At 44.4% G+C, this 14,370-nt stretch overlaps 1 protein-coding gene across 2 annotated transcripts; it reads right to left on the reverse strand.

Moving 5' to 3' along the window:
* Positions 1-368: 368 nt before the first annotated feature.
* On the reverse strand, positions 369-14,358 carry DUSP11 (dual specificity phosphatase 11). 2 transcript variants are annotated; one of them, XM_045006157.1, is made up of 10 exons: positions 14,123-14,358; positions 11,747-11,822; positions 9,664-9,795; positions 8,427-8,550; positions 6,788-6,848; positions 6,314-6,360; positions 5,078-5,153; positions 4,040-4,165; positions 3,555-3,599; positions 369-2,800 (listed from the first exon to the last, which is right to left on the reverse strand). In XM_045006157.1, the coding sequence occupies exons 1-10, from the start codon at positions 14,146-14,148 to the stop codon at positions 2,530-2,532; spliced, it is 984 nt and encodes a 327-aa protein (XP_044862092.1). In that variant the 5' UTR covers positions 14,149-14,358; the 3' UTR covers positions 369-2,529. The 2 variants fall into 2 exon arrangements, with proteins under 2 accessions (XP_044862092.1, XP_044862091.1); XM_045006156.1 differs by lacking the exon at positions 14,123-14,358 and adding an exon at positions 13,001-13,260.
* Between the last annotated feature and the right edge of the window lie 12 nt (positions 14,359-14,370).

Consider the following 14,370-nt stretch of genomic DNA (forward strand, 5'->3'; position numbering starts at 1 on the left):
GTACCATAAATGCCATTCTTTGCTCGAGTGGGCACTATCTGTCACAATGGGTTAAAGCTCATGTGCCCTGTGTTTTCCTTGCAAAAAAAATTTTTTTTTAAATGTATCATGCTCTCACAACAATCCCATTTGTCCTGCACCGTAAACTCCAAATGCCAACATCCTGCACAAAAACCATGAGGCCTGAGCTAGCTGCTTAACTCCTTCCATCCAATGATCTTAAAATAATGTTACAAAGATGGGTGTGGGGAAATACCCCAATTTTACAGATGAGGAAAATGAGGCACAGGCAAGTTAAATATAAAGTCAAACAGCAAATCAGAAAGAGCCAAAAATAGAAACCACACCAGTGAGGAAAGATATCGACCTCCTAAATCAAACCACATTTTATTACAAGCTGCTGCCAAGCAAGTGATAGCTAGCTAGAGTCATTTATAAAATGCACAAGAAGTTTATGAAGCACTTCAGGAGCAGCTCATTAATACAGTTTATTAAGCTTAAACTTTACTTCCAATTTAAAACAAACTTTCACTGACTGTAGCAAACAATACCTCCACAGAGATGTGAATAACTTAAATACAAGAATTGATATTCCTGAGGAAGCTGCAGACTGTTGACTTACCTTCCACACCACTGGTCAATTCTTGCTCTCAGATAGCCTAAGTGTGAGGAGCTTTACTGCATAAGCCAGCCAGCAACTGAACAAGGAATGAAATTATGATGCCAAGGCACATGCAATCCTGTCCACCTGAAGCTCTCAGGTTAGGGAGAAAACTTGATTTCTCTTATTCAAGGACTATGGCCCTGGAATGAACACACTTTAATTTAGAGTAGCTTTCAGTGTGCATCAGCAAAGTTATCCTAATCAAGAATCAATCATGCCAGGTTCAGAATCCTGTTGCTGGCAGAGGACACGTTGGCTATTAATTCACAGAGCAAACCCACACTCAGGGTTTGTCTTCACTGACACACAGTTGTTTTTCTCATAGGATAACATGGATTACAATTCTGCTGCAAAAAACAAGGCGCTTCAGTTTTACTGTGAGAAACTCGATGTGGTCAATTCCAGGTAGAAGTACGGTGCAGACCTTGCCTGGCCACCTCACAGAAAACACAAGTGCCTTGTCTCCACTTTAGGATGTTACAGTAAGAACTGCCCTGCATTTATCATCTTGCTGCAAAGCAATCCTCTTTTTAAGCAGTGAAGACAAAGCTTGAGTGACACTATCCTTTCCACGTTCTCACAGAACTAGGACCATGATGTTAGCCTCACTAAATGGGCACAAGCAACTTGTTTTGAACATCTTTGTTTTAGTGCTGGTAAAATGAAGTGCCAGGCTGAAAGCCCTGGAGATCAGTCTCCATTTCCCCACAGAGCAGGAACAGTTAATACAAGTCTCCTGGACATAAATGACAACATGTCTCCATGCTGAGCTCTGCGGTAAGGAGGTAGTCTCTGCTTCCATCTTCGGCCTCTGTGAGACTGCCACAGACTGATAACCATGGTGGTCTGCAACAATCACCTGTCTCATGGGTAGTGGATAAGGAGCAATGACCTTGCTGACATTCAATTTCAATCTGAATAACCAACCTTTAGGCTTCCTAGAGCCACCCAGTCCCTCACCTGTTACATTTAGGAGAATACTAAGGTTAAAAACATGTTTAAAACAATGTAAAATGAAAATGATCACGCTAGATTTTGCTCCTCTTGAAGAATGGAAAAATTAGGCTATTAAATAGAACTGGTCCAAAGTTTTCCAGCTGAAGGTTTTTCTTTGGCACAATGCCAATCATCAAAATTGAAACATCCTGTAGAAACCTCTCAATTTAGACAGATCTTGTGATGGAAAACAGGCAACCAGAAATCAGACTTCATAGGGAGCTGGGCAGCAAGCCAAAGAATTCTGTGGGAAATCAATCAAGTGGGATTTTTTCAGTCTATCCTTCCCATGAAGCTTTTTTAATTTGATCATTGGGGTGAAAGTTCTCAAAAATTTGAGATTTTTTTCACAGGATGGAAAGGCTGATCTCTGGCCCGCTCTACTATTCAATTTCACTTTGGTTACCTTTCCAGGTATTGCCATGCTGTGCTTTGGTTATAAACAACTGCAGGGGAAGGCATTCGTTTAAAACACAATTCCCTTAAGAGTTTAAACAATGCACACAACGTTTCTCATGGAAACCACCTAGTCAGTTTGGGCCCATATTTATCCTGGGTGTCCATTTAGAACTAGAGAAGTCCTTTTAACATGGATGTCACAATATTTCAATACAGTAAAAAGGTGAGGGTTTGTTATGAAGGTGGTTAGGAAAAATAAAACTTTTAAAAACAGTCTCAATGTTAAAATTAATGATTCCTTCCTTTGTGTTTCCTGACTGGCAATTGGCCAGCGATGGGCACCACAGCAAAGGAATTAGAATGAATAAAAGACTCATTCTCGAATAAAGCTTCTAGATTAAAAAAAAGCTGCACAGAGTGGATACCATATAGCACACTATCAAGTTCTTCCACCAGATGAGCTCCTCACATTAATATGGATAGTGACTCCTTTTGGGTCTGTTGAACATTTTCATTTTATATGTTTCCTGTTGTATATAATGAGGATTTTGCACTGGAAAGTATGGTCCATTGTAACCACTATACTGTTTGTTATAAGGTAGGGGAACAGGGTAGTTGACAGGTCCCAAGTTGTAAGGGGGTGTTTGCTGGGCCAGGTTGGCTGTAGGGACACATTCCTTGTAATAAGCAGATCTCCCATTGTCGTAAACCCCGTGGAAATTCCTGACAGGGTACAGGGCTCTGAAAGAGAAAGATCAAGGTCATTTACTTGGATGGCCGAGCTGTTCATGAGAGCTCAACTCTTGAAGCTCCTAAGCTACACCAGAGATCAACTGCACTAGTGAGGCATCAATTGTACTTTGACAGGCCTTATTAATCATGTTAAGACTCTCAGTCTCTTAATACTTTGCATTTACATAGATCCTCAGAGGGAAAAATGCTAAGATGTTTTACAAACATGAAGCTTTACAGTACCCTAAAGTGGTGGTCAAGTATTACTACTGCTTACCTCTCTTGTACGCAAGTCAACTGCAGCACAAGAAGTCTTCACAGTATTCCCTTGCCTCCCACCCCTTCCAGTTTGTCCTAACAGGAGGAATAACCCCTCCTGCTCCCCACATTTTGGCCCAGAAGAAGTTATAAAAGGTTATGAAACATTCCCTTGGCCACTTGGGTTTGATTGTCAACCATACACTGGAAGGTTCAGTTCTGTATTATGTAACAGATTAACTCTGAAGGAGCATTCTTGTACTTTTATCTCTTTCAACTTACAAAAGCCAACCAGATATGTTTGTAACCCCCAAATCGTGAACTATGGAAGAATTAAATTCAGCCCAATAATCTACTAAGATTTAGGAAGAGGAACTTCACCCACACATCCATGAAGCAAGGACCAGAGAGGGTTACTTAAGAGGTGGGAGCTGCAGATGTGGTATCATATCATGACACTTGGCATTTGCACTTCCATCCCAGGAGTAAAGAGGAAGCCATTTACCTTTGTTCTCTTTTTCCTCCCTTTCCTCGCCAAGAAGGGAAGAGCCTAAGAGCAGGAGAAGAAGAGTTACAGCCTTATTATGACAAAGGCAATTCTGCACAAGAGTCACTGAAGTCTGAATCATAGGGAAGGGCCCTTCTTTGTGCTAAAGTATCCTAGAGTAGTAAAACTATTTCATTACCTCTACATTCATTTATTATGCACCTGCCACAATGTATCTAGGCACAGTGCAAAATGTAAATAATTGCCACAGAAGCAACCAGATCGATAGGTCTTGTCCAGACTATGGTTGAAACAGTCTTAGCAACTGAGTTTAAACTCAGTTCCTAGACAAAAGTGAGTTTTGGGACCAAGATTCAAACTTGAGTGCCTGGCTTGCAATCTTACGCTCCTGTTTACCTTTGTCGCTTTCACAAATATACCTTTTCCCGTGATCCAATCCACTCTACCAGACCCGACGTTAGCAAAGAAAACTAAATACCAACCTGCCGTCTGCCAGCGGGAGCTGCTGTGAATACGGATGATATCCAGCTAATTGGAAATCCAAATTTGGTGCCGTGCTGCTTTGTCCTTTGATTAAATCAAATGCTAGTCCATCTGCAGCATGGTTCCTGAAACAAAAATGTTCCATTAGCTCAGCCCAAATCTACAGAATCACTCAATGAATCATAGACTATCAGGGTTGGAAGGGACCTCAGGAGGTATCTAGTCCAACTCCCTGCTCAAAGCAGGACCAAATCCCCAGACAGATTTTTGCCCCTACGGCCTAAATGACCCCCTCAAGTATTGAACTCACAACCCTGGGTTTAGCAGGCCAATGCTCAAACCACTGAGCTATCCCTCTGAGGGATGTTTCTCAAGACCTGTGGTAAAAAGGGAATGGGAGGAAAGGCATATCTGAGACTGTCTGTCCATGACAACAGGAGAGCATGGTCCTGGAAGCTGTGACCTATAGCTCCTCTGGAGAAATACAAGTGAAGCTTCCTGTTCATTTGGGACATGAAGAGATCCCATTGAGGTGTTCCCTACTAAGTGAACATCTAGCTCAGGATAGAGCTGAGTAACTCCCACGCATGGTTTGCAGAGAAGTGTCTGCTCAGGTTCTCTGTTGGGGAGTTTTGGGCATTTGGAAGGTATGTGGCTGGGACTGATGTGGTTTGTGATGCCCCAGTTCCAAAGCCTGACTCCTACGAAAAGGGGAAGACATCTTGCTGAAGCTGCAGGGAAGTTTTTCATTCTCTTTACAGTCTCAAACCACTTTAAGAGGTGGGTGAGATTCCCATTTTAAAGATAGGGAAACTGAGGTACTGGGAGGCAGAGTGACTTGCCCAAGGTCACCAGCAGAACGTGGAACACAGCCCAGATCTCCTGGCTTCCAGTCCTTTTCCCTATCCACTGATCCCTGCTTCTTCATCAGCTAACAGGAGCGAAAAAGCTAAACTCAGGTCCATTAAATAGCTGACAAGCTCATTATTCTCCATTCTAGCAATCAGACACAAACAGATATCGAAACAGTGACTTACATTCTCATGGGGCCCTTCTGAAGGTCCTCAATATAGTTCTTCCTCTCTATAGAATGCCCTCGCGACCTGTTGAACACTATGAGGAGGGAAGAGTTAAGTTACATAGATATTTTACACTAGGCTACTCAGGACAGGGGATAGATCATGTGTTGGCAAAGCACTGAAGAGACACCCCGTATAAGCAGTAATAAAGAACTCAGAATGATTTTAACTCCTTGGTTTTGACACTGAGCACACCCCAACTTATTACCAATAATTCAGTTAGGGTCATATGAGCACAGGTTAAGCATATAGGTATCGGAGGGTTGGATATTAGGCAAATGTCCTTTAAGGTGCAGAAGAGAGATGCAGACTGGAACGAAGGGATGCCATTTAAGACATCAAGGTGCAACTCCATTTCTACATAATGCCTCTTTGATGACAGCTCATGGTTGCATGAATGACCCATTGGGCGGAGCAGGCCTTCTCTTGTTTATAAAGAAGAACTACAGAGCTACGAACACCAGAGTTATGAACTGATCAGTCAACCACATACCTCATTTGGAACCAGAAGTACACAATCAGGCAGCAGCAAAGACCCTCCCACCCCCCAAAATAGCAAATACAGTACAGTGTTAACCATAAACTACTAAAATAATAAAGGGAAAGTTTAAGAATGATTTGACAAGGCAAGGAAACTGTGCTTGTTTCATTTAAATTAACATGGTTAAAAGCAGCATTTTTCTTCTGCATAGTAAAGTTTCAAAGCTGTATTAAGTCAATGTTCAGCTGTAAACTTTTGAAAGAACAACCATGACGTTTTGTTGAGAGTTATGAACAACCTCCATAACCCAAGGGGTTCATAACTCTGAGGTTCTACTGCAAGAGACGCAATGAGATGGTCTGGTAATGGAGCGGAACATTGCTCAATTTACTTTGCATTCCCACCCATAAGTCACCTGGGTTGGATTCACTGACATCAGTCTGGCTTAAGATGGATTCCAAGGGCACTGTAGCAAAAATCAATCCATTGTCACAATAAACCTCTTCCTCTTTGCCCTCCCATTTTCTATTATCCATCCACTCTTCCAATCTTTCATTTTCCTATAGTGCAAAACTGATCTTACAAGTTCTCCCTCTGTGCTCTTCTCCTAGAGCCAACCTCCTAGCTCTCCTAGAGCCTTTTGAATGCAAGCTATTAGCCAGTGTTTTGCCCCATAAAAGAAACAGGAAAAACAGTGATCTCCTTATACTTACGCTCTATAGCAACATTCGGTTCCATGCCTTCAACATCAATTAGGTACCTGAATAGAGCAACGTAATACATGAGCTCTAATTACGGGAATAATGCTCAAGAATGAAAGACAAACCTTTATCTCTCTGGATGCTTTTTTTAGATTATGTATTTACAGGCCATGATGGGCTATCGAAGTACTTACAGCTTTTACAGCAGAGGTAAATTTCTGATTGCTATACCAAGGCTCATTCACAAAAAACTTGCATGCCCTGGGAGCATCTGTACTTATCTGCCCAGAGAACTTCTAATCCTGGTCTGTTCATGAAAGCCAAGATTTTATATGGTTACTGGGCCCTTGACCAGTGCACTTTATATTAGAGTCCAGGATTAGCTATAGTGAGGCAGACATTGGATAAGTAATTTTCCCATCCCTTGTGCTACTAGAGAAATACCCATCTAGCACAGCTCAGCTACAAGAGTTTGAGATATCTCACCTACAAACAAGGTAACCAGTTCTGTTTAAGCCATGCGTGCAGTGAACTCCAATGAGTTTATCTATGAGACAGGAAATTCAAGTTATGCTTTTTAATAGAGTGCTCATTTTCAGGCAGGCAGTGGGCATCAGAAAGGAGAAGGAAGCAAATCTGATTACATTTGTTAGTCATTCACCGATTACGCCAACGTAAACAAATTAACATCTCTACCAGATTTTTTTGGTGAACCTCAGACCTGCACCGGACTGTTTAACAGCCAGGATTCAAACCAGGGTCTCCCACACCCCAGGTGAGTGCCCTAGCACAGTGGTTAAAGGTTTAAGGGGCTAGAAGCAGCAGCAGCTCCACCACCACCTCCTTCCAACCATTTTACAAATGGACAAAACTACTGGTGTGAAATTCACAAATAAGTCTGCGATTCTTTAACGGAGGTCACAGAAATCACAGATTCCAGGACTTTCCACAGCCTCTCCAGGCAGCAGCTGACTTCAGAGCTGTTCTAGCAGCTGGCCCAAAGGTCCACAAGACCAGCTGTACCAGCCACTGCTTGGGAGGCAGCTGGCTCTGGGGACCACCTGAGCAGCAGCCGGTGAGGCTGGTCTCACAAACCACCTGCGCAGTGGTCCTGGGGAGTGCTCTGGAGCCAGCTGAACCAGCTGCTGCTTGGATGGCCCTGGGCAGCTGGCTCCAGGGAGCACCCAAGCAGCGGTCCTGCGAGTACCCTGGGGACCGCCTAAGCACCAGCAGTCTGCGGGGAGAGAAGGGGCGCTGGAGCAGCAGTCCCAGGAGCAATTGGAGTCTGTCCGGAGAGCAGCCCCGAGAGCAGTGGCTCGGGGGCAGTCAACCCCCAGCCCTGGAGCAGCAGGGCCCCAGAAGTAAAGATTTATCCATGGATATTTTTAGTTAAAGTCATGGACAGGTCACAGGCCATGAATTTTTATTTATTGCCCATGACCTTTCCATGACTTTTACCAAAAATACCCATGACTAAATCTTAGCCTTATTCACAAACAGTTATAAGTTGACCGAAACTGCACTTTTTGTCAAATAAATTTGTCCAAAAATTCATTTAGTGCTAGATGAAACCTCACGGTGCTTGACTATACTAATAAGAACATAAGAATGGTCATACTGGGTTAGACCAAAGGTCTATCTAGCCCAGTGTCCTGTCTTCCGACAGTGGCCAATGCCAGGTGCCCCAGAGGGAATGAACAGAACAGGGAATCATCAAGTGATCCATCCCCTGTCGCCCATTCCAGCTTCTGGCAAACAGAGGCTAGGGACACCATCCCTGCCATTCCTGGCTAATAGCCACTGATGGACCTATCCTCCATAAACTTATCTAGTTCTTTTTTGAACTCAGTGTTCACTTAACCATTAATCCAATGTTACTGCTACTGCCAAAGGCAACTGGCATTGTTGCCTTGACATCCTCTTGGATCTTCACATGCCAAGATGAGACAAAACCCACATGGGTTACCAAAGGCAGGGAACTAATTGTACACAAGATTATACGAGAACTTCCCTAGCACACTGAAATCTACAAGAGATTGTGTTCATTATAGCTCGAGACATTTTAATTACAATGGAGTTTTTAATCAAGGGAAGCGGATAAGAATTAAAGGCCATCTATGCTCACCGTTATCTCTGTTCTCCCGTAAAAACTCTCTCACGGCACATTTAAATTTAAAAATTGTTTCGTTATCTGGTACTTCATGTCCAACTGTCAAGATCTTGGAGTAGCACAGTGTCTCTGGTAGCTCCTACAAAAAACAAAGGGGAATCCAACACATTTTTGTATGGACCATAAAAACCAAACATTTCTATCACTGAAAGGGTCCACATGCTTTACAGAAAGCAAATCCTTCTATAGTTTAAAAACTAAATCTGAAAGGGTGCCTGTGAGATTTTAGTCTGGTAAGTGAAATCCTCCACAATAACTCAGGTAAGTTACAACAGCACCATATTGTCAGATATACCATGCATCTCCCAGAAGTGCTTAAATACAATTATGTATAAACACATGGAGTGAAATTTGCCTGAAACAATTCTTACAGTGAACCAGAACTGATGTGAGGGCTCTAATAAAACACACACCATAAAGAGTTCTGAACTAGAGTAGTTTTACACTAGACTAATATGGAGACTTTACAGCCCATATTTAGTAACAGTGATTCACAAGTGACTACCAAGATGCAAAATCTGATAGCCCACTTAGTCCTCCTAGCAACAAAGAGTTTGTTAGTTTATAAGGTGCCACAGGACTTTGTTGCTTTTTACAGATCCAGACTAACACAGCTACTCCTCTGATACTTGGTCCTCCTAGTGACAACTGAGGTACCAACAAAAATATTTTTGACCAATACATTCCTTTGCTATTGTTTATTTGTCCCAGGTTTCGTTCCCATCTGTCTTTTACAAACACAAAGTGCATGTAGCAGAAGGGCTAGGGGAATATTTTAAACAATTGTTTCCGTGTAATTAATGCCACCAATAAATAACAGTTTGAACTGGAATTCGGAAGCCTTTGTTTAGTGTTGCTGTGAGAGCGAAACAACAGAACATGGTAACATGTAGTCACTTACAGAGTCCACCATATTCATAGAAAAACTGAAGTCCACTTCATTCACTTGGGCATAGTGAGGGGATTTTTAGTCCTGATCCTGCTTTCAGATCCACACAGGCACAATCTTCCCCCAACCCCCATTACTATAGTATGTGAGTCTCACAATTTTCAATGGATTAATCCTCCCAATGCCTCTGAGATGGGAAACTGAGGCACAAGGAGGCTAACCAACATGCTCAATGTCCCACAGAAAAATCTGTCTGGGAGCAGAAGTACTGGGGCCTAGGATAGTTGTTGCATCCTAACTTACCTCCGGTCCATAATAGCGCGTTGTGTATGTTAGATCAATGATCATGCCAAGTTCTTCTTTCTGTTCTCTAATTTTCTTAATGAGGTCAAAAGGAGAAAATCTGTCTTTTGGGTCAAGTCTCCATTCAAAACTCTGGCGAGAAATATTAATATTTAGTAGTATATCGTGCACAATTGCAGCACCCTATCCAAGAATCACAAGGCACTTTACAAATATAACACCTCACAACAGCTTTGGGAGGGAGAGTTCCCATGCACTCTAGGGACCACAATAGTAAAGACTTAAATCACCCACCAACCCACAGCCCAATGGTGTACCCCCTAAAAAGGTAGGTGTGTCAGAATCTAGGTACGAAACAGGAAGAGGCCTCGGGCATAAGCAGATACATTTAATATTGAAGTGCCTTGATATTGATCTATTGAGAGCATCTTCTCCCTGACATTAGTGCATCAGATTGCTCAGCTGTGTTCCAAGAATCCCACATACTATAGTGATTGGAGCTCTCTACATGTAGACACATCTGACAGTAATCCAAGAGGATACACAAATGGCAGAGAAATGCATCTAAAGAGGTGGAGGTTCACCTTCGAACATTGCTGCTGGTGCCAGTCATATGGCCATCTGTCAGTATTCACAAGCTTACCATCCTATGCATTTTTAAATACTCAAGCACGGTAAAGAAATAAACAGATGAAAATCTCAGCATAGCAACTGTGATATTAACACAAGGAGGCAACAAGGGTCTTAAAAGCAGAATCATCTAGATATTTCTGATAAAGGAATAACAGCTACTACTTATATTGATAAAAAGGACAAACCCCTTAGTAGCTGGGTACTCCAGGTGAATGAGGTAGGCCAGCAGCAGTAGCCTTCATATAATTCACTGGCTATTAATTTGAAAGTATTGGGACTAATAGAAAGATCAAGGGAGACAGATTGCTGAATCAAATGTACTAGATTACAGACCAAGTCAGTTCTGCATATTTAAAGGAGTGATTAGACACATGTATCTTTATAGTGGAAAAAGATCTTTCAACAACATTACTGTCACAAACAGCTAAATTTATCACAAAGCAAATACGTCATGATCTATTTTTAATTTCCAAACTCCAGCTGAAGTGCTGGTGGCACAATTTGCTTGGATGAAGATTACCACATTTTTGTCAGTTTTTTTTTTTATAAGAAGCTCTCTGATGCCCATCAAAATGATACATGAAATTCATTTGAATGAGAGTTCCCATGGTATGATGCTCCATATGTGGAACTCACTATCCCACAATACTTTATAGCAGAAGGATTCCAAAAAAACCCAGCCTCACTGTGCCTAGAGAGGCCACATAAAATCACCTATGGCTCAAGTTTTCAGAGCCATGGGTGACTACCATCTCTAAACATCTGGCCACTCATGTTCAACAAGCTTGGTGAGAAATCTCCAGGAGCTGTTACTTAAAGCACAATGGTAGCAATATAAAGGATACTGCAGTAGCTTTAACTCAGTTTACTTCTTCTAAAGTTTTAAAGGGTGATGGTCCCATCAGGCTTTTATTTTCTATCCCAAAAAGTTATAATCTCCAAATTTTCCTTTATGTTTTCATTTAGCATAAATCAAATTTAGGCCACGTCTACACCAGGAGTACTTTACCAGTATGGGAATAACAGTATACCATATGGGCAAAGCATTCCTTGTGTGGATGCAGTTATACTGGCAAAGCTGTGCTTTGTAATGATATCATAAAACTGCATCACACAAGTGAAACAAGCTATACCAATAGAAGTGTAGTTGGTATAATTGCATCTACACAAAAGACTTCTGTTGGCCAGTTCTTGGTGATGGGGTGTGAAGAGCTGTGATTCTCTGAAAGAATACTGTGGCGTAGACCTGGTCTGAATCGCCTGAATGTTCAGATAAGTTCCTCTCAAAGAGTGCAAACATTGGAATAAAGTTCTCCCCTCAACACATCCAACCCGAACATCTTTGAAAAATCCCTGCTCTGAGATCACTAAATCCATGTTTTCTGTTAGTTAAAAACTGCAGATCCGAAACAACCCCAAAAGAGCCCAAACTCAATCATCTTTCACTTACCTTTTTTAAAGGAACTTTAAAAGCGATGAACCTAGTACCCGGCATTCTTTGTCCAAGTGGGAGATAGTCTGTCCATCTAGAAGAGAGATGTGATGATTAATGCCACAACTTCCCATAGGTGGAATCTTGGGGAATGTCTACACTGCAAAGTTGTTGATAAAACTTGTATTTCACAGGTACTTAAAAAAGCCCCCCCCACGAAAGACAAAAGTTTTGCTGATGAAAATGGCAGTGTGAATGCAGTTTGTGTCGGCAGAAGCGCTCTCCTGCTGACAAAGTGAACGCCGCTCGCAGGGCTGGAAGTATCTGCCGTGCTGACAAAGTACTGCCAAAGAGCGTTTACGCACACTGACTATTCTAAAAGCGGTGTGCTGTAGACAAAGCCTTGCCTTTTACATTCTGTCTTCATTCCATGCCTCCCTATTACTGGGCCTTATTTCCTTCCTGCTGGCAAAGCTTCTTACAAACTAATACAGATGTATTACCAAATCCCAATTTCTCTGTGTCAACTAATCCAGATCAGTTAGCATCACTGATGGAGCCCTTTAAAAAATAATTAAGGCCCAGCTATTGAAATTAGTGCTGCAACCCCCTTGCTGTATATTGCAAAATCAGTTTATTGCCAAGGGAAAAAGCTAGAACAGGCCAAGTCACACTTATTTCAACCCCCCTTCCCCACATTCTATTGGGCACATGTACAAGTAGTAAAATAGTCATCAGAAATGCAAATCACTAGCCACAGTTCAGGCAGCGTTTTGCACTCAACGCAGGGTTACATGTGATAAACGTGAGAGTAAAACTTACTGGTGTCCTGATTTCATAGCAGTCTGCCAATGATTTCATACAATTCACAGAGACCCTCCCAAAGGAAACATGCGGACAAAGGCTCCGTTACTGTTGTGTCCAGCCCGCTACACGCAGCCCCAGACACTTTGGATAGCAGGGGGGATGAACCTGAAGGGTCTCAGCCGCCGCCCCACCCCGGACAGGGCAGGATCCCAGAAGCTCTCGGCTCAGTGGATTCGGGGAACGGGGGATTTCAAGTCCCTGCTCTCCCCTGGAAAGCGAGGCGCCACCAAGAGCTCCCTGGTCGGGGGGAGGAGGGGGCGGTTGCTTTCAACGTGGCACCATTTGGAAAGAGGCGGGGGAGGGGCTCCAGGTAACATCGACCCCCCGCCCGCCAGGCCCCGGGGCCCGCAGGAGTCTCGCGCCGGCGCAGAGGGGAAGGGCCCCGGCTGGGGGAGCTGGTCTCACCTGTCCGGCAGGCGGGTCTTGCCGCTCCCCGGCATGGCTCCGGCTCCGCCCCGGCTCCCCCAGCGAGGCCCCGGCCCCGCCCCGCCGCCCAGCGCCGCCCACCCGAAACCCAGGCCGCGGCGCGGCGCCAGAGACGCTCCCAGCTCGGGGCCCCGCAGAACCCAGCCGGCGCTCGGCGCTTCCGGTTCCCACGACCTCACGCAGGGGACGTGACCGCGCCACGCGCACGGCCGCCCCCGCCAGCGTGCCCCGCCCATTCTGACATCACGGCCGGCCGCGCCGCGCCCCTCCCCCCTTTTGGCCCCTTTGCCCCGCCCATTCAGCTGGCCCTGCCCCTTAGGAAAGCCGCGGATTGCGGCACGCGGAGCCTCGACCCCGCGCAGCAGGGGCCGGCCCAGCCTTTACCCACAATCCCCCTGGGGCCCAGCCCTGGCGCCTCCTCCTCTGTTACCCACAATCCCCCTGGCCCAGCCTAGCCCCCTCTTGTCTGTTACTCAGAATCCTCCAGGCCAAGCCCCAATGTCCTGTTCTCTGTTACCCACAATCCCCTGGGACCCAGCCCAACCCCAGCACCCCAATCTCTCTTACGCTGATTCCCAGATGCCTACCTAGCTCTAGCAGTAGGTTCTAAGGATACGTCTCCTCTACACTGCAGTTAGAGTCCTGCAGCTGATTCAGGCTGTTCGGGTTGGGTTTAAGGGGCTGTTTAATTGCGGTGTAGACTTTGGGCCTTGGGCTGGATCCCTGGCTGTAGACCCTGCAAAGTGGGAGGATCCCAGAGGTTGGGCTGCAGCATTTTTTAAAAAGCTGCTATACTGGATGGTACCAAATGTTGTACCCATCTTTAGAAAAGGCACTAGGGGTGTTGTCAAGTCAGTCGGAGTGGAGGGGACTCAGCACGTCTCAGACTAATGACCCCGTAGGGTATCTGTTAAGTCCTTTGAGAGTCTCTGATGGCCAGCTTTGTCTGTCTTTCTGAGGTGTGTTGTAGCCATGTTGGTCCCAGGATATTAGGGTAATATCTTTTATTGGGCCGACTTCTATTGTTGAGAGAGACACACTTCCAAGCTTGTTTCTCTCACCAACAGAAGTTGGTCCCATAAAATATATTACCTCACCTACCTTGTCTCTCGCAGGAAATTGATCATCTAATGAGCCTGATCCAGAAGGATGATTCCTGCACAGTTTTCCCACTCATCCCAAATATCAAGCAGCATAAACCACTCCTACTCCCAAATGTGCACACACAGTCCAGTGCAACAAAGAGGAATGGTGTGTCCCTCTGCAAGGAGCGATGTCCTTTGCTGGAGCCAGACCGGGTGGCAACAGCAGCCGAATAATGTCCTGTTGAAGAGACAGTGGACGGTTCC

This window comes from Mauremys mutica, chromosome 2, assembly GCF_020497125.1.
Source record: "Mauremys mutica isolate MM-2020 ecotype Southern chromosome 2, ASM2049712v1, whole genome shotgun sequence".
Classification (NCBI taxonomy): domain Eukaryota; kingdom Metazoa; phylum Chordata; order Testudines; family Geoemydidae; genus Mauremys; species Mauremys mutica.